Raw genomic sequence first — 18,196 nt, forward strand, 5'->3', positions numbered from 1 at the left:
CTCTGTCACCTCATCTGTAAAATGGGAAGATTCATTTCCTTAGAGGCATTTACTGAGCCCTGCTGGGTTACAGGCAGATGGGCTCAGGTCCTTGGGCCAGAGATGGCATAGAGCCACCTGTCCCATGTAGGGCTGGAGTTTAGGGATGGCAGTGGCCTAGGGACCTGTGTTAATGGAACTGCCCCTAAGAAAGACCCTCAAACTCCAGGGCAACAGGCCAGGCTGGCTCCCAGTAGCCTTTTCTGCAGATACCTGGAGTGAGGCAGCAGCCTGGGCTCAGCCACACTTCGCAGCAGAGCATCTGTCAGGAGGAACAGGGTGGATAGGGCAGAGAGGAGAGCAGTGAGGGCAAAGCCACCTCTTTAGGGCCCTTCTTACCCCTGGATCTTTGAACTCTAAGGCCCACACAGTACGCAGCCCTGGGATGAATATGCCATCTCATGAAAACCCAATTCCAATTAGGTTAATCCATCAAGAGACTTTACTGTCTCACATGACTTACAGTCCAGGTCTGGCTGGATCTGGGGTCCCAAGTGATGGCACAGGGACCCTGTCCTTCTCCATCTCAGTCACTCTACAGGTGGCAAGATGGCCCTGCAACCCCAGGCTCCCTTCCTGCTTGCTTGGCAACCCCAGGGCCTGCAGAAAAGGTTCAGGAGGACTCTGGCAAATGGACCCGACCAACACCAGGACAGGGGTACAATGTCAGCCCCACCTGAACTCCCACAAGAGAGAGGCAGGTGTGTGGTACCAGATGAGGATGTGAGCCAGCACTTGTCCACACTCTCATCTCGTGATGTGAGGCTGCAGGAGGTGGAGTCCTCAACAGCAGGTGTGTGCACCATGGGGCCCAGGTGACTTCAGTTCTCTCCTTCTCCAGTTCAGGTTCAATGTAGGTCCCTCCAAAGGCTCAGAGAAGCCAAGCCCAGACCTGGTCCCACTGTCCTGGGCCCTCCCTGCTGGGTAGTTCCTGCCCCCTTCAGGGAAGCCCGTGGGCAGCTGGCAGGTGGAAAGGCTCTTGTGTGTTCACCTTAGAGCAGAAGTGGGGGACACAAGGTGGGACCAACACATGTGGCATGCCTGTGGGGTGCTCATGGGTCCACCTCCCATCCTAGTGTGACTATCAATAGCTCCAGCTCTCTGTCTCAGAAGTGTCCTGGTTTAGATGATAAGTAGTGTTGGGCATTTTGTATTACCTCTTAAGTTTTGATTTCTTTTAGATTATAAAAGCAATATGTATTATTGTAGGAAATTTGAGAGAAGTATAAAAAGAAACTGAAAGTCACCCAGAGTCTGCCTAGTGTCATTATCTGGGGACATTCCCCTTTGGTCTTTCTATGCACACTCATGATTGTGCTGTTTGTCCAGGGTGGTAGTGGGGTTTTTGCATTGATTTTCTCATGCAAGCCCCCAGGGTTACAATCCCTGTGTACAGATGAGGGCATCGCTCCAAGAGTGAGCACATGGCCGGTGTCCCACAGACAGTGCCCCCATGTCACACACACCTGTGAGCTGGCCCGGCTTGAGGACTGCAGCCAGACCCCACAGCAGGGCAGAGGGGAGCTGCTGCCCAGCGAGCCCTAGCACCTGTGCCCAGGGGCAGAGTCCCAGTTTCAACAAACCTTGAAGTGCAGGAAGATAGACAAGGGGGTAAGGCTCTGGAGAAGGGAGCCAGGGTGCCCATCACTGAGCCAAGGTGAGCTTGAGTGGGGCCGGCATGAGGCCGGAGCCCAGCCAGGGACCCTGTCTGGTGGGGGGTGGGGCAGGTAAGGGGCTGTTAGGAGCCACAAGTTCATCCAGGGCCACTCTGTGCCCTCTCACATGGGGAACTTGTGGGAGGCCCACTGTGCCTGGAAGAACCTCCCCTGGCCTCTGCCTTGCCAGTCATCCAACAGGTATCTTAGGCAGGGATGAGGGTAGGCTGGGCAAGTCAACACGTCCAGCCTTGGATCAGTGGGTCCCTGGGCCTCAGGTGCTGCAAGGCTGCCAGAGATGGGAGTCAGGGGCTCACCTCACCCCTGGTAGCCTGGCTTCGCCTGTTTTTTTGTTTGTTTTTTTTAAAAGATGACTGGTAAGGGGATCTTAACACTTGACTTGTTGTCAGCACCATGCTCACCCAAGTGAGCCAATCGGCCATCCCTATATAGGGATTCAAACCCGTGGCGTTGGTGTTATCAACACCACACTCTCCCAAGTGAGCCACGGGCCAGCCCTTCACCTGTTTCTTGAATTAGTTGTTCATAGCCCATTCTGTTTGAAAAAGGCTCTGGTGCTAAAAAGAAAACAAACCAAGAGTCGGAATTGAGCGCTCCAGAGCCTCATTCCCAGAGGGGATCCTGCAGGACCTAACAGATGTCCTAGGCAAAAATTCCGTGGCCAGATTACATGGGCAAATGTTGGGTTGTGAAAACTAAACAAACATCTCCACGCCTGTCCTCAAGGCTATAAATGCCCTGCATCTCCTGAGGTTGGTTAACCAGGCACAGGGACTATGTGCCCATGCTGGGCCAAGCTGCATGCTCTTATGTCACCACAGGCTGAGCACCAGGCTGGACATTTAGGAGTGAGACCTGGAGCACACTGCCATGTGGCCCTTGTATCTCAGGGTGGCTGAAGGCTGAGCTGATGTGCTCATAAGGGCAGACTCTATGCTGTGTGAAAGGCAGACTCCTTCCCCACTCCTGAGTGACCAATTACAGAAGGACTGTCTACTCTCTGCTGTCCTGAGGTCCCTGGCTCTGGCTGCAGTGAGGGGCTGGGCTCCTCCACCCCCACTCTCACACGTGCACTGGCCCCTGGGTGCTGGTGCTGGACAGCCTGCCTCTGGAGGGCTCCCGTGACTGCAGCTGGGCCACAGCAGCCCTCCCACTCCACAGGTGTTCACACAGCCGCCCGCATTTGAGCATGCCCATGGCTCTGGGACATGTCTGCTACCCCCACTGGGGATATGGATCCTGAGCCTGAGGCTAGGAAGGGACAGAAGGGTCTGGTCTATGCCCTTCCCAGCCCACAGCTAATGCTCCCATGGGCAGAGGGGACCTGCTGGTTCAGTGCACCCAACAGAAACCACACAGCCAGCTGCAGGCAGTTGGGTATTGAACCAGGAAGCTTTATTTACACAGTAAAGTAACAAGCAAATTCCTGAGAGACTAGAGCGGCTCTAGTGCAAGACAGTCACAGCCTGCTCAGGGAGGATAGGCTGCGGGGGGCGGGGGTTGAGGATAGGACAGAGACCCAGCGCCCTCTGCACACAGATCGCTTTGCCCCTGTGCAGGGGACTGGCCCAACACTACACTTTCTGGCCGCCACACTTCCTGAAGCTCTGCAACACCGACGAACAGTTTGGGAAAGCATACTACAACCCTAGAAACAGCCTATGTGCTGTCACCTGTATCCCGAGGACATCTCCCCCACGCACTGAAAACTATGCTAGAAGGTGAAACTATCCTACCGAGGCTATAGGTGCTTGGCTGGGCTGCTCTGTCCCAAGCGGCTAACATCTGAAGCAGTCATCCTTCAGGTGACCACCCCTGTGGCCACAGAGCACATGATTTTAACCTCCCATGGCACGAGATCCAGGGTGTGTTTTCATTGCTAGGGAAGCTTGCTCCAACAGGCAAAGTGAGCAGAGCATGGACAATGCATGCCCCCCTGCACTCGGAGACCCATTTGGATGTTGGGATTTGTTTTCTTTTTAATGTGAAATTTTCCTTTATTTAAACTGTCTTTCAGCATACAAATTCACAAAATTTTCCTGCTACAAAATTTTGTTGAAAAGTAAGGCTTTCTGAGAGTGAAAATCCATATGTACGGTCAGGATGAGCTCCCCGTGGGCCCCGGGCCAGCCCTGGCCCCCACCGTGAGTAAGGCAAGGGGGTTGCGACAGTGTAAACGGAGGCTGCGCCTGCGCCTGCCCGGCCCCCAGCAGACGACAACGCCTGTCAGTGCAGTGGCTGTTGCAGCGAGAGGGGATGCCATGGGACAGGAAGCCCCTCCTCCCCACCCAGTGCTCCTGGAGCCCCTGCCCCACTCGTCCTCCAGGGCCCCCTGGGCAGGTGGATGACCTGGCCCAGCGACCCTCTTGCTGTGCACTTCTTCAGTCTCCCCTCGCAGGCAGGAGGGCAGGGCACTGACAAAAATGAGGCTCCTGCTGCTGCCATCAGCTGGGGCCCCATATTGGGGTTAGCCTGCCTGTCCATGCCCCATGGGGATGACCCTGGGTGAAGCTCCCTCCAAGAGCTCCGAGATCAAACGTCATGGGGCCAGCACAGTGGAGCAGGGTAAGCAGCCTCTCTGGGGTAAGGCTGCTCAGAAGATGGCGGTGGCACCTTCTGGATGGGGTCTGCTCTCTCCAAGCAAAAGACAAACATGAAACCAGTGGAGCCATTTCTTTCTCTAAGCAGAAGGGATGCCCACATTTTCTCCCTAATTGCTGCTACTGTGGCTTGGCTAGGAGCTTTGGTAGAGCAGGAAGTCGGGAGGGGGCGGGGGGAGCCTGAGGAGGCTGGAGAGGGTCAAACCCTGACTTGGGCCTGGACCTCTTCTACCCCTAAGTGCCCTGGGGCTGGGCTTGCTGGCTGATGGGACTAGCTTGGTGGGAGGTAGGGAGGACAAAGCTGTGACTCAGCAAGCACCATTGCTTGTCCTTCCTGAGGGCAGGTGGCCCACACTATGGCCTGTGGCACACGCCCATCACCATGTGCCTCCCTTCCTGGTGCTGAGAGTGTGGCTGGCACTGTGCTCCCTCCTTCACTGCAGTGCCGGCCAGGAGATGAGACCCTGCCCTGCCCTCACAGGAAGGTCTGCTTTAGAGGCTGTGCTCCGTTCATGTCCACTCATGGGGTGGCCATTCCATGTGCCAGCACCTCCCGTCCTAGGTGGGTTCTGAAGACACGAGGCACAGGCATGCACTCTCCACACCCACCCACCAACTGCCCCAGCCTCCTCCGGATTTGCTCTGAGAAGACGTGGCTTCCACCACCCACCAGGCAGGGATCAGGTGAGATGCCATCATCTACCTAGAGCTGCCAGCTCTCTGGTTTGGCTTTCTGAGGTCCTGAGTGGATGTGCCTGTGGTAGGAGCTATATCAAACATCAAACTGAGGAGAGCTGGTTGCCCCCCCTCCGGGACCTGCCTACCCAGCACACCCACTGTGCCATCCAGCCTGAGGCTGTCAACAGTCTGAGGGCCCCTGGGTTGGAGGCTTTCTGCAAGTATCTTATGGCTGAATTTTAAGAAACACCACCTACAAATCAGAACTTGAGCCACCACCCTGTTGATGCAGTAAAAAGTGAGGATTTAAACAGTTTCCAAAAGGGCCTTTCTTTAGGAGGAAGGTAAAGAGCATGTGGACTCACCCTACAAAAGTGGGGCATCCACTCGCCCACAGGAGATGAGTGGAAGCAAAGTGACCACACAAGCACCTCTGTCATATGTCTGCGCACTCAGGAGATTGCACCAGCCACTCTTACCCTTACAGGAAAATGAGCCACTTGCTCCTAAGCCAGCCCAATTACTACTGTCTGTGGAAGATGCCAAGTTTGCTAAAAGCCAGATTCCCAGATTGCCCATGGGGTGTGTCTGCAGGGCAGGTGGGGAGGAGCTGCCTGAGGCAGGCAAACCTCAAGGGGTCAGGGGCTGGGGCTGGGCCTACAGCCGGAGGCGGCACTGAGTCCTGGTCTTGTCTTGAGGGACAGTGGGTGCCTTAATTAAAGCCAGCAGTCCCGTGAACAAATTGGGAGTGTGCTTGGATACTGTAGGGGCTCAGAGGCCCTGTCCCAGGCATCCTGGAGTGGCCAGCAGATCCTTCACCCATGAACTGTGTACAGGGCTGAGATCTGTGCACCTGCTCAGAGCTCTTTTCTCCTAAGGACATTTTCAAGAGACCATCCTTTTTTCGTGACATCTCTACACTCACCTGAATCAACCAAGCTAATCATTTAGTGGCTGGTTAGTCACAGAGAAGGGCCGTCATCTGCCAGTCCTGCTAAGGCAGCCTCCAAAGTGGCAGAGCCATGGGGGCAGCCTCTCCAATTCCACGGGAGAGCAAATGGGTCTGTCTTCTCTGCCAACAGATCCACCAAATTTCTACCCACTGTGGACAGTCTCTAACAAGCACCCCCAAGTTGTTCCTTGGGACCTAAGAGTTTGGACATGAGCTTACCCTCTGAGGGCCACTCCAGCACCCCAGGAACTGTCTCCCACACCTGGAATTAAGGCCAAATGGTTCTGATGTTACTACAGAAGGAAGCATCTCCCGAACTTTTGCAAGACTGAAGCAGGGAGATCTAGGAAAGAAGGCACGGAGTAAAACTGAGTGAAAGAAGCTGTGGGGCCAACTCCCCAAAATTGAACCTGAGCGAGGCCAAAAAGGGCCCTGACATAGCCATGTGGACCCTGGCCCCAGCCCTGAGCCCAGGCCCTCCCTGACAATCCCCACCCAGGGGATGCAAAGTGGTGCCCAACTTTGCGGGGGAAATGACAGAGACTGCCCAACAAGCCATGAGGAGAAAGGTGGAAAAAACCCAAACCAAAAAGCTGCTCTGTAGGCTACAGTAGTTCCGTGGACCTGGTGGCCGACATGCTCAAGTCGCTGGTGAGAGGCTGATATACTGCACTGCGTGGCATGGCCAGGCCAGCTGTCACAGAGCCAGTCACTGCAGGCTGGACAGCCTCTCCCTGGGAGGTGGGTGGGCTCCCTCTAGGACCCAACGCCTCTCAGGAAGCTTTCATCAGGCCCAGGAGTTGGGTTCCCACTTCGAGTGGCCACCTAGTGCCCAGAGGGAGACTGGTTGACTCTAATGCACCCCCATCCCTGACTGGCATCCACGGCCCCCTCAGTTCTTCTCTATCTGTTCAATGTCCAACTCGCCATCCAGGGAGCAGAGGCTGTTCCCGGCAGCTCTGTGGTCCCGCCAGGCTATGGCCAGCTCCCCTCTCCTGCTGCAGTCCTCGCCCAGGGTGCAGCCATCTGACTCCTCACATGACAGGTCCTCCTGGCAGGCGAGGTGGTCGTCGAAGGAGTGGGGAAGAGGCTCGGGGATAGGGGTCCCAGCGGGAGTCCTGCCCCCTGGGCTGGAGGCCGACAGCAAGGCGGTCCAGGACCTGGTGCTGCTGACATGGAAGGCGAAGGGGCTCTGGGGGCTGCAGTCTTCCATCCCCATGCTCAGGCAGCTGAGGCTGCTGAAGGTCTGACAGTTCTGTGGAGGGGCAGGTAAACAGGTTACTAAGGGGTCGTGTTCCCTCCCAGAATCCCAGGACCACACACACCACAAGGCCAGGCCAAAGCCTAGCTGGCAATTGGCCCACCAGGCTATGACAAGACCACCCAAATCTTGGATTCCTCCACCTCCTGGGCAAGGACAAGGGGCCACCTGCAATTCACTCACAAAGAAATACTATTGCCAGTGAACACTCTGTGATAATAAAGAAATGCAAAATTCTATTATTCACCTACTAAATTACCAAAGAGCAAAAATTTGATGAACACCCAGTTCTGGGGAGGTTGCAGTGAGACAGACTCACTCATAATGTTTCATGTACAACCTTTCTAAGGGATGACCTGGTACAGATATATCTGATTCCTTGATTAGGCAATTTCACTACTAGGATTTTTATCTTAAGAAAACAATGTAAGATGCATGCGAAAATTAAGTGACATGAATCTTTCTAGTCACACTGTTAAATGGAAAAGAAGAGAGTAACCCAAATCCCCTACAATGATGGTTAGATAAAGTATGTATTTTCAGACAAGAGACATTATGCAGCCATTAAACAGAACACAGCAGCAGCGAATTTACTGACACACAGTGATGCTGCCCTTGAGAAGAGGCCTGAGTTAGATGGAAACATTGCCAGGCTGCATGCTGTACACAGGGGGGCATAATGCCCACCCCACTCACTTCCCACAGCTGGGGAAGGGGAATCGGTCCAGAAGGGGTTGAGTTGACATCCCAAACCTGGTGCCTATCAGGACCATCCAGGGAGCTGGTTTAAACATGAGTCATAGGCCCTGCTTGGAGATGCAGAATCTCTGGAGGAGAGTGGCCCTGTGCCTTCCTTAGGCACTGGCAGTGGGGGTGGGAGAACACTGATCTGTTGGAGGGGGGACCGGGCTCCAGGCAGAGCCCTCAGGTGCCTCATCTGTAAGAGGCATGTGATGGCCCCTGACTACCTTGTAGGGCCCTCTGAGGCCCCAGAAAGAGTGTGGCTGCATTAGAATTCACCTGCCTGCCAAGCGCTGCCTCTGTGTGGGAGCTAGTCTGGGGCAGGAGGCAGCCTGGGGCCTGCCCAAGCAGTGGGTGCAGCTTGAACACAACTTCAAGGGTACGCAGGCCAGTCTTCTCAGAGCCGCCCACCAACAACAGGTGGCAGGCCTGACACTGTACAAGAGTGGGTGTAGTTAACCTCCACTTTCAGAGCAGAGTACAAAATTGGGCCTTCTTCTCTCCAGAGACAGATGCATAGTCCAGCAGCAGACTGGACGGAGGCTCTGACAGTGAGGCATGCCCATAGCCCAGCCCCAGAGGTCCCCAACAAAACCAGCAGCAACAAGGCCCCTTCTCAGAGGGGGTGCACTAGAGGGGCTGTGCACATAAGGCAGGGACTTGGAGCACCTGCCACCTCTTGCTCCACAAGCCTGCCAGTGCCAAGATCACAGACCTGTCCCCAGGGCCCTGATCCTTTCAAAGCCTGTAGTGTTTGCGTGTTGCTCTGAAATAAGGATGACCACCAGATGTCACAGGGAACAAGCTGCTACAACAGGCTCAGCAAATGGAAAATAAAAGGCACTATCTTTTGAGGAACGTGGCTGTGCCTGTTGTGGGCATGCTCCTTGTTCCTGAACACTCTATGGAGGAAGCTGTTCTGAAGAGTTTGCTTTTCTTGGAATCTTTTGATTAACTGAAAAAGGTGAAGGCACTGGGATCGTAGAGAGAGAAACAGGCCACTGAAAGACCCAAGATGCTGGCCCAGGCTGCAGAGGGAGCCCAGGTCCTTCTAGCTGGCACCACACTGAGCCACAGGCCCCATCTGGGCCGTGGCAGCATTCTGTGTGGCCCCGGGGTGCACAGAGCACATTCCCTCCCACCACAGCAGGGGGCTGGAGATGGCACCTCATACAAAAAGGCTCTCAAGATCCTCAACACTTCCAGGCCAGGCTTGGACAAAGGATCAACAATTCCCGAATGCAAACCTGATGTCTGGCGAGGTGGGGTCCCCAGATGCCTGTGATGGAAAGGTCTCTAAGGCCCATTCTGCCTCTTAGGCACTCTTATGACAGGCCTAGACTGACTCAGGATAGAATGAGAACTGAGTGGGGGGCACAAGAAAGTGGAAAGATGGCCCAGCCTGTGCAGCCTCAGCCCTTTTGTTCCTGGCCTTGCTGGGCCAGGCTGACCAGGACAGAGGCCCAGACTTTCCCATCCCCAGCTGAGTGGTCTGTTTCTTTGCCTGTGTAGAAGTTGTGCGGTGTAAGAGTAGATATAAATAACAATGTCTAGTCTAAGCCCAAGGGTCCTGAATGCTGTGCTGTGCATGGATTCTAGGTGGGTGACGGGGCACTGACTTGACAGCCCTTGGGTATCAGCCATGCCTGTTCGCACCAGTGTACCCAACACCTGAACACCTGCCATTGTTTTTTCTGAACTATAATGTGAAAAAGGGCAGGAAGTGCTGGTGTAAACCTGAACAGAAAATGCTCTGTGCCTAGTGCTCAAGTCTCCACTAGCCTCTTCATTTTTTTTTTTTTTTTAAGGGCCTCTTCATTTTTGATCAGTCTTCCTGCCTGATCTCATCCAGTAAATCACGTAAGGTGCAGGTGGGTAAGGGAGCCTAATTTTATGGCCAAAGTGAGAACTTATGTCTGGACACTAATCATGGTGCTATGGTCTGAATATGTGTTCCCTCCCAAAATTCATATGTTGATACCTAATTCTCAATGCAATAAATTAAGAGGTGGGGTTGCTGGGAGGTGATTAGGTCATGAAGGTGGAGCCCTCATGAATGGGGATCAGTGCCCTTATTCTTTTTTTTTTTTTTTAAAGATGACCAGTAAGGGGATCTTAACCCTTGACTTGGTGTTGTGAGCACCACACTCTCCCAAGTGAGCCAACCAGCCATCCCTATATAGGGATCCGAACCTGTGGCCTTGGTGTTATCAGCACCACACTCTGCCAAGTGAGCCATGGGCCAGCCCTGATCAGTGCCCTTATAACAGAGGCCTAAGGGAGCTCATTTTCCAATTCTGCCACATGAGGTTGCAGCAAGAAGGCACCATCTGTGAAGAAACGACCCTCGCCAGACACTGAATCTGCTGGCACCTTGATCTTGACCTTCCCAGCTTCTAGAACTGTAAGAAATAGCAATTTCTGTTGTTGGTAAGTTACCCACTCTAAGGTGTTTTTGTTATAGCAGCCTGAATAGACAAAGACAATGAAACTTCCAGAGACATGCAGCTTTTGCCACAAGCGTGCCCTGGAGAGGGCTGAGATCAAACAGGCTGTTACAGATCCAGATTCTGCCCCACATAGGCATCACGGCTTCAGGTAAGACACTCCAACTTCTGCCCTTTAGCCTGCCTGCTAAATAAGGGGTGGCTACGAGCACCCTAGGGTCACCTCTTGCCCTAGCTATCTGCAATAATTGGGCCTTTTTTGCTGTGCGGCAGGGCAAGAAGATATAACGTTTGGTTGGTAAATCTCATCACAAGCAAACCACAGGATGCCACTGATCCCCCAATATTCCTCAAAGGCATCTGTCCCTTGGCTGCAAAGCCAGTTTCACCTTGAAAACTTCACTGGCTCCAAACTCAGCCATTTCAGTACAGTGAAAACCAAGAGCTGCCCACTGAATGCCCCAGCTGGTGGCACACCCCACTTGCTGGGGAGGAATGTGACTGCCACAATGGGGCAGTGTATGTTCTGCCCAGAACCCCAACCTGGTGAACCCACCCCATGCAGACATCCAGGGTATACCCATGCCCAGGCCCTGCAGCTGCCCTGTGCCCACCATACCCTTGAGAAAGGGTCCTGCCTAGCCTCTCCTAGCAACTCAGGCTGTTCCCACAGAAGAATGCTTCATGGGCCTGTTGGAGGCCTGTGTGCCCTCAAAAATGTCTGGGGAAAGCTGCAAAGCGGCTCAATTCAAAGCACCATATGAACACATCATTCCAAGATAAAATCATTGCTCCAAGACAAACTGTGCCCCCAGCTGGCAACTTCTGTTGTCTTGAGACCAAACCCCGGCCCAGTGGTGGGCCATCTACACCTGGTACAGGCCTGCCCAGGTAACAAAGCTCAGTGGGAACTGTCTATATGGCCTCAGCCTACTGGCCAGAGACATTGGTTGGGACCCCACTCCTAAAATCTGCAAAAAGCAGACAATAGCAGCCTCCTGTAGAGGGCAACTCTAGAATGGAGCCCCTGAATGTCGAGCTTTTCCATCAGTACCACCAGACCTCAGCTCTAGCCAACCACGACAGAGGCCACGGCTGCTCCCCACTGGTCCCAGCCTGAGTCACTGGCCCAGCCCACCCCAGACAGTCTCCCAGGGACTCCCAGCCAAGAGCAATTGCCCCCTCCTCTGCAGGGACTTCCTCTGCAGATACTTGCTCCTACATCCTCCTCTGGTTAAGAGGTCCCTAGCTGGGGTCTGGAGACAGACAAAGGTGGCCTGGCCTGGTCCTCACCTTCTAGGTGCAAGCTAAAAACCAAATCCCCCCTCAGGAAACATGTTAACAGATACCTAGCCCCATCCCATGACGCTGCCATGCAGCCCACCACCCACACTGCCAAGCCTTGGGCCCAATGAGCTTGTTCCCTTCCCCAAGTGCTACTGTTCCCTGGGCCAGCAGGGTCAGAACATAAGAGGGACTACAGAACATCTTCTGAGCCGAACTAACCACATGTTTTATCAGTAGTGACCCAGAACCTACTCTGACGCCATGAAGGGTAAGACCTAGCAGGGAGTAGGGTGGGGCAGGGGGAAATACCCACAGCATTGTTCAGGGAATGCTGCCTGAGTGCCTGCCACATGCAGGAGTGAGTATCCAGATCAGGGAAATGGTCGGCTGGTCAGGTGATGTGTCAGAGTGGACAGCAGCAGCTCCCCTTTGTCCTGGTCATCTTTTCTAAGGAGGATAGAGTATTCTCACTTCCTGGGCCCTAACTGGCCCCTGAAGCTAGAGGGCTCAGTGGAGGAGATTCTTGAGTCAAAGGGATTGGGCTCCTCCACTGACTGAGTAACCTTGCTCCCTGTTTCCTCCCCTGGGAAATGGGAACAGTTGTCTCGGGCTGGGCTATTTTGCTGGGCCATTGCAAGGATCACAAGAGAAAATGGAGGCGAATCGGGGAATGCTGGTGCCCTGCCCAGACCCCTTAACCCACAGAAGCACCCACTCTCCACTGCCATGAGCGTCTGCTGCCGACAGCCCACGGCTGCCCCTTCCAGAACTGCTTTGGGCTGAGAAGCCTAGGAGGTTACCCCCTCACTGGGGCAGCCCCCAGCCAGTGACTGACTGATACGAGTATGAGAGCTGCCCTTCACTATGGGTGGTCGGGGTCAAATCCAAGGTGCCAGTCACACTCCAGAGCTCCTGGGGCACCAGACTGAGGCCAGAGTACAGCTGAGCCACCTCTCTGCTTGGCATCTCCCTGTTCCTGTAGGTTTCCCTCACCTCCTTCCGGTCTGTCATTTGCACAAGAGTCCCCAGCTCAGGCTCTGCCTCCAGGCACCCCGCCTAAGACAGTAGGTAAAAGCACGTCATGTGCTAATGGAGTTGTACATTATACACCTGCCATCAGTAGCACTGTTCTCTCCAGAAGAGGAACACCAAGCCCTGGTCCTGGTCAGAGACTAACCACCAGGCCCTGTCAGGAGTCCAGTTGTCAGCACCAGCCCACTGCACCCTTGCTGGGGAGTGGTGGTTGTCAGGGTCACCTCTCCTTGACTAGTCAGTGTCCTAACTGTACTGCCCACATGAGACTTCCGTTCAGCATCTATTTGTGACCAGCCTGTCTCCCCCAGGCATTTGCATGCTTCCCTCTTCTGCCACTGCTCTTCAAGGCTGGCATATTTGCTTTTCCTCTTTTTGAAGCAATCTCTCTTTTTAATCCAATTTTATAAATCTCTTTGTGTTATAGGTTTTTAGGGAGCTGCCTCAAATCCATCTAAGAAAAAGGGACATCAACAAGCCTAACCAACAAGTCAGGATGAACAGACCAGGTCCCCAGCCTGGCCTGGCAGCCTCCCTGCTAGAAGCTACTAGGCCCAGGGCTCTGGCTGAGCAGAGGCATTTCCTCCCCAGACACTTGCACGAGAACAGAATTCTCCAAGTATCAAGAAAACACCAGGCCATAAGAATGGATGGCTAACAGCCTGGAAATTTTCTAAGTCTCACTTGGTTGGAAGCTGGCACAGAAATAACCAAGCCGGCAAGGCATGTGGTTTCCTGGGTTTTTTAAAAAAAACTATCTCAGAAAAGAGAAAAAAAAAAAAAAAAAGGCACAAGCATATTTTTGGCCTATCTTTGATCCATCTTTGGTAAACCTCTCTTACAGGAAGCTGCTGCCCTAACCCCCTGGGGCTGGAGGGTCAGGTGGCAGGGGCTTCTTTCCTCCAAGCTGCCCTACGTTGGAGCCATGGGTGGGCCTGGTGTAAGGCAGATGCTGGAGATGCCTCAGATGTTGTGGGCATTCCCCCTTTGCTGGGGGCTAAGTGCCCAGGCTCTGTGCAGCTCTCCCCTCTGGGTACCTGTCCTTGTGCCTGCTGCTTGCCAGCGGGCAGGTCAGCTGCTCACCGAGGCCCACGTTAGCGCCCAGTCTTAAAAAGGGATGGCATCACGCTCGGCCCATTTCCATGTAATGCTTACCTTTGGACCCCAATAGAGGCAGCCATTTTGAGTTGGAACTGCCTCCTTATCCTCAGGAATAAGGGAAACACTGCCCACAAAACCCAGATGAGGAAGCCAGGTTGCCAAGACCTGAAAATAGGAAATAAAGTAGCTGGGGGGGAGGGGCCTTCTAGGCCCCAAGAAGCACCACCAACTTGGCACTCAAGGCTCTTCCCAGATCACAGATTCTAGAAGCAAGTGGCCCAGATCCCAGATGGGGTGGTAAATAGCTACTGGGTGGAAGGCTGGCCCTGGTCAGTTACTAGGCAAGTCACTGCTTCCTGTGCTACCACTTTCTCAGCTCACTTCTGCAAGGGCTGACAAATGTTTACTGCCATGTGCCAGACAGATTGTAGCCACCCACCTTCCAGGAGCCAGTCCAGTAGGGGACAGACTATAAAGGGACTGTCTCAATTTAGGCTGGTCAGGCTCACGAGGCAGGTACCTTTTTGCAGACATGGAAACAGAGGCTCAGAAAGAGAATGGATTTGCCCCAAATCTCTGATATCCCCTCCAGAGGGGATGGTCCCCCTCTGAGAGGCCAAGATGGTGCCAAAGCCAGGTGTGCCACGTGACTGAGAGTCACTTTAGGAGAGGTAACACCCAGCTCGAGGCTCTTTTTTCAAGACCTCCACCCACAGCTGTTCCTTGGCCTTAGCCGTCCCTGCTCTGATGGCTCTCTCGGGGCCCCCATGCTGCACACCTCTGGGACCCTTCCCATTGTAATCTATGTGCAGTGTGGCCCTGTCACTGGTAACTCTGGGGAAAATGACCTATGGCCCCTGGAGGCCAGGTGGTCATTCCTGGAAATAGCCCAACCCCAGGCACAGGCACCTAACAACCTGAGCCCACAAAGACCAGACCAAGAGCCAGTAGGCCCAGCCTGCTACCTCCTGCGCCAGCCAGGGGAGGACAAGAGTGGGCTATAGAAGATCCTCTGCTATCACTGGTCGGTCGTCCAGTGGGCTGTCGGGGGAGGAAGGTTCCACATGATATAATCTCGAAAGTTAGCCCAGCTGGCCTGGGGAACTGTGGGGGATTGCTGGAGCAGTGCTCATTAGGCCAAACCCTCCAAGTAGGCCAGGGCCCCCCCTTCATCAGGGCTCGGCTGCCTGTGCCCTCCACCTACCTCACTGCTCCCCACGCATGCTCTGGCTCCTTCTACAGCAAACTTCTGTCAGCCATGTGAACTTCCCTCTACAGACAGCCCTGGGTCAGCACTGTTCTGGCCGCTCCACTCTTATCTCTCTCTTATTCACTAGCAGACTCCTTCTCACCCACTAAAACCTGGCTTTGCATTCTCCCCTCTGGAAGTGGGTCCTGAGCTCCTATGTGTACCCTGTTCCCTGACATCAGGCACACGGGGAACCCTGATCCTATACTGCCTGACTCAGGAACTGGCATTCCACGATGGGTGCTCAGTGCAGCCTGGGGGGACAGAAAGGAAGGACCCACCCTGGTCTGCCCCTCCTGGCTCAGCCCATGTACCTGCCCAGCCCTGAGGTCCTGAGGCCTACACCCTGGGGTGCTGTGGGTAAGAACAGGCCTTGGAGGCCCAGCGTCCCACGTGTCCTCTGAATAGTAGCCAACCCAATGGCCCCTCTCTTCTGGCACCCCACAGACCGCATGGTGGTAGACACTGTTTCTGCACCAGGCCCCCGGATGGCAGACGGCCTGTCTGAACACAGAAGGTATGGAAGCCGACAGCAAAGGGCCTCCCAGTGCTCCCACAATTGGAAAACAAACATTTTGTTTCTGCGGTGTGCATTCCAGCCAGCACATACTCAGGACAGGACTTGTGAAACCACCTTACTTGCAGCTTGGCGTGAAGAAAATTCTTTGCCTAACAAAAGTCAAGGGACCTTTCCAAAGCACACAGGGCTCTGGCAGGGGGCCAAGGCTAACGCGCTGCCGGAGCCCACAGTCCTGTGTGCAGAAGGATGCACACAGCATTGGGGGGTGGCTTCTGCAGCAGGACTGAGGGCACACAAGGTGGATCCAGGGCCTCAGAGGGGATGGTGGGCACTGGTTTGTGTTAAGATGCCTGCAGCTGGGCACCCAGGGACCATGTCAGGGCCCCAGGAGACAGGACTGCTGAGCACTGGGGCCCCCTTTGCACCACCCCAGAGTTCCACATCTCTACTCCAGATACTGACTTCCATGGAGGGCACACCTGAGAAAGGGGATCCTTTTTGGAAAAGTGAGCAAATCACTAGCCAGTTTAACCACGTCATTTTGCAGATGGGCAGACAGAGGCCAAGGGAGGAGAACAGACTTGCCCCATATCTCACAGCTAGTTAATATGCAATCAGACCTCTTAACTTCCGGGCCGTACTCAGAAGAGCTTGCCATCATCGGGCAGGATGGTGGCATAGAAATGGTTGGACAGACCTGAATGGGAATCCCAGTTTGGGAATGCTCACTGGGGGACCTTGGCACAACATTAAACTTCTCAGCCTTAGTCTCTCATTTGTACAAGGCTAATAAGAGCCCCAAGCAAAGCCACAGAATTGTTTGGAGGACTAAACAAATTGAGACCATCTATGGACGGTGCTCAGCAAACCTGAGCTCCCCTCTTCTCACTCTCTACCCACCCCACTGTGCTTGGGCTCAAAGCATGTGCCTGTGGGTCTCTGTCAATGCCACAGCAAAGGGGTTTTGCAACAGAATCTATATTCAACTGCCCTTTCTAACAAAAACCTGCTTTTAAGAGCAAGAAGACACACCAGCCACACAAAAGATAAAATATCTAGGAATAAATTTACAAGAGATGCAAAACCAATAGAAGAAAACCTTAAAGAACAGAAGAGTAGAATTAACAAAGAGAAAGACATCCTGTGTTGTGCATAGGAAGACTCAACCTTAAAAAGGTGTAAATTTTCCCTAAATTAATTCATAAGTCTAATACGATACCAATCTAAAATATCAACAGCATCCCCCAGCCCCATAGTCTTAAGACAAGCTGATTTTCAAGTTATTAATGGGAAAAATAAAGAAATAAGATTAGCCAGGAAAGCTCTGTAAAGAACAATACAAGCAGACTAGCCTATACCATATAATATGTTAAAACATATCATAGTCTCAATAATTGAAATAGTACACCTGCATATATACATAGATTAATGAAATAGAAGAGAATGTTCTGAAACAGACCCAGTTTGATATATGATAAAGGTGGAATCTCAAAGGAGAGAGGAAAAGATGGTATTGAGACAAATGGGTAGCTAGGGGGAAAAAAAAAAAGGTTGGCTACATAGTCATACCATATACAGGATAAACTCCACACAGACCAAAGATTACAATATAAAACCATAAAAGTACTAGAAGGAACATAGGAGAATTCCTTTATAATCCTAGGATAGAAAGGCCTTTCTAAAATTCAAAATCCAGAGCCATAAAAGAAATACTTAATAAATTGAGAAAAACATATAAATGTAAAAAATGCCAAAAGTTCTGGTGGGAATGTAAAGTGGGGCAGTCGCTGTAGAAAACAGCGTGGCAGCTTCTCAAAATGTTAAACACTGAGTCACTGTAAGACCCAGGAATCACACTCCTAAGTATACACCCAATGGAAATAAAGACAGAGCTTCACGCAGAAACTTGTACATTAATGTGCACAGCTGCATTATTCATAATATTCAAAAAGTAGAAAAAACTCAAATATTTATCAACTGGTGAATGGATAAATAAAATATTTGTACAATAGAATATTATTTGGCCATAAAAAGGAATGAAGTATTGATTCCTATAGCATATATATGACTCTAGAGAAGTTATGCTAAGTGAAAGAAGCCAGGCACAAAAGGCCACATATTGTGTGATTCCACCGATAGGAAATGTCCAGAATAGGGAAATTCAGAGACAGAAAGCAGGTTAGTGGTCGACAGAGGGTGGTGGAGGAGTGGCTGAGGGGGATGGGGAGTGACTGCTAATGGGAAAGGGTTTCTTTTTGGGATGATGAACAAGTTCTAAAATTGATTATGATGATGGCTGTACAACTCTGTGAATATATTAAAAAACTACTGAATTGTACACTTTAAATGGCTGAACTGTGTGGTATATGAGTTGTATCTCAATAAAGGTCCAGGATACCAAAAGCAAAGTCAGAAACAAAGAACAAATTAGAAGTAAATATCTGTAGCTCACATCACAGGCAAAATTAATCTCCATAATACATAACTGACAAAAAAAAAAAAAAAAAAAGACTAATGACTCAATTTTTTTAAAAGGGCAAATGAAGACAGAAAAGGACATATGAATGGCCTTTAAATATACAAAAGGAGGGCCGGCCCGTGGCTCACTCGGGA

The 18,196-nt window shown here is 52.4% G+C and overlaps 1 protein-coding gene across 1 annotated transcript in view; it reads right to left on the bottom strand.

Annotated features, from left to right (window-relative positions):
* Nucleotides 1-3,095: 3,095 nt before the first annotated feature.
* FAM53B (family with sequence similarity 53 member B) overlaps nucleotides 3,096-18,196 on the bottom strand; it is an 81,637-nt gene continuing 66,536 nt past the window's right edge. Inside the window, exon 4 of the mRNA XM_063101776.1 lies at nucleotides 3,096-7,200. Coding sequence (XP_062957846.1) covers nucleotides 6,838-7,200 — 363 coding nt within the window. The 3' untranslated portion in view covers nucleotides 3,096-6,837. The remainder of the gene's footprint in view (nucleotides 7,201-18,196) is intronic.

The sequence above is a fragment of the Cynocephalus volans genome, chromosome 7 (genome assembly GCF_027409185.1).
Source record: "Cynocephalus volans isolate mCynVol1 chromosome 7, mCynVol1.pri, whole genome shotgun sequence".
Taxonomy (NCBI): Eukaryota; Metazoa; Chordata; class Mammalia; order Dermoptera; family Cynocephalidae; genus Cynocephalus; species Cynocephalus volans.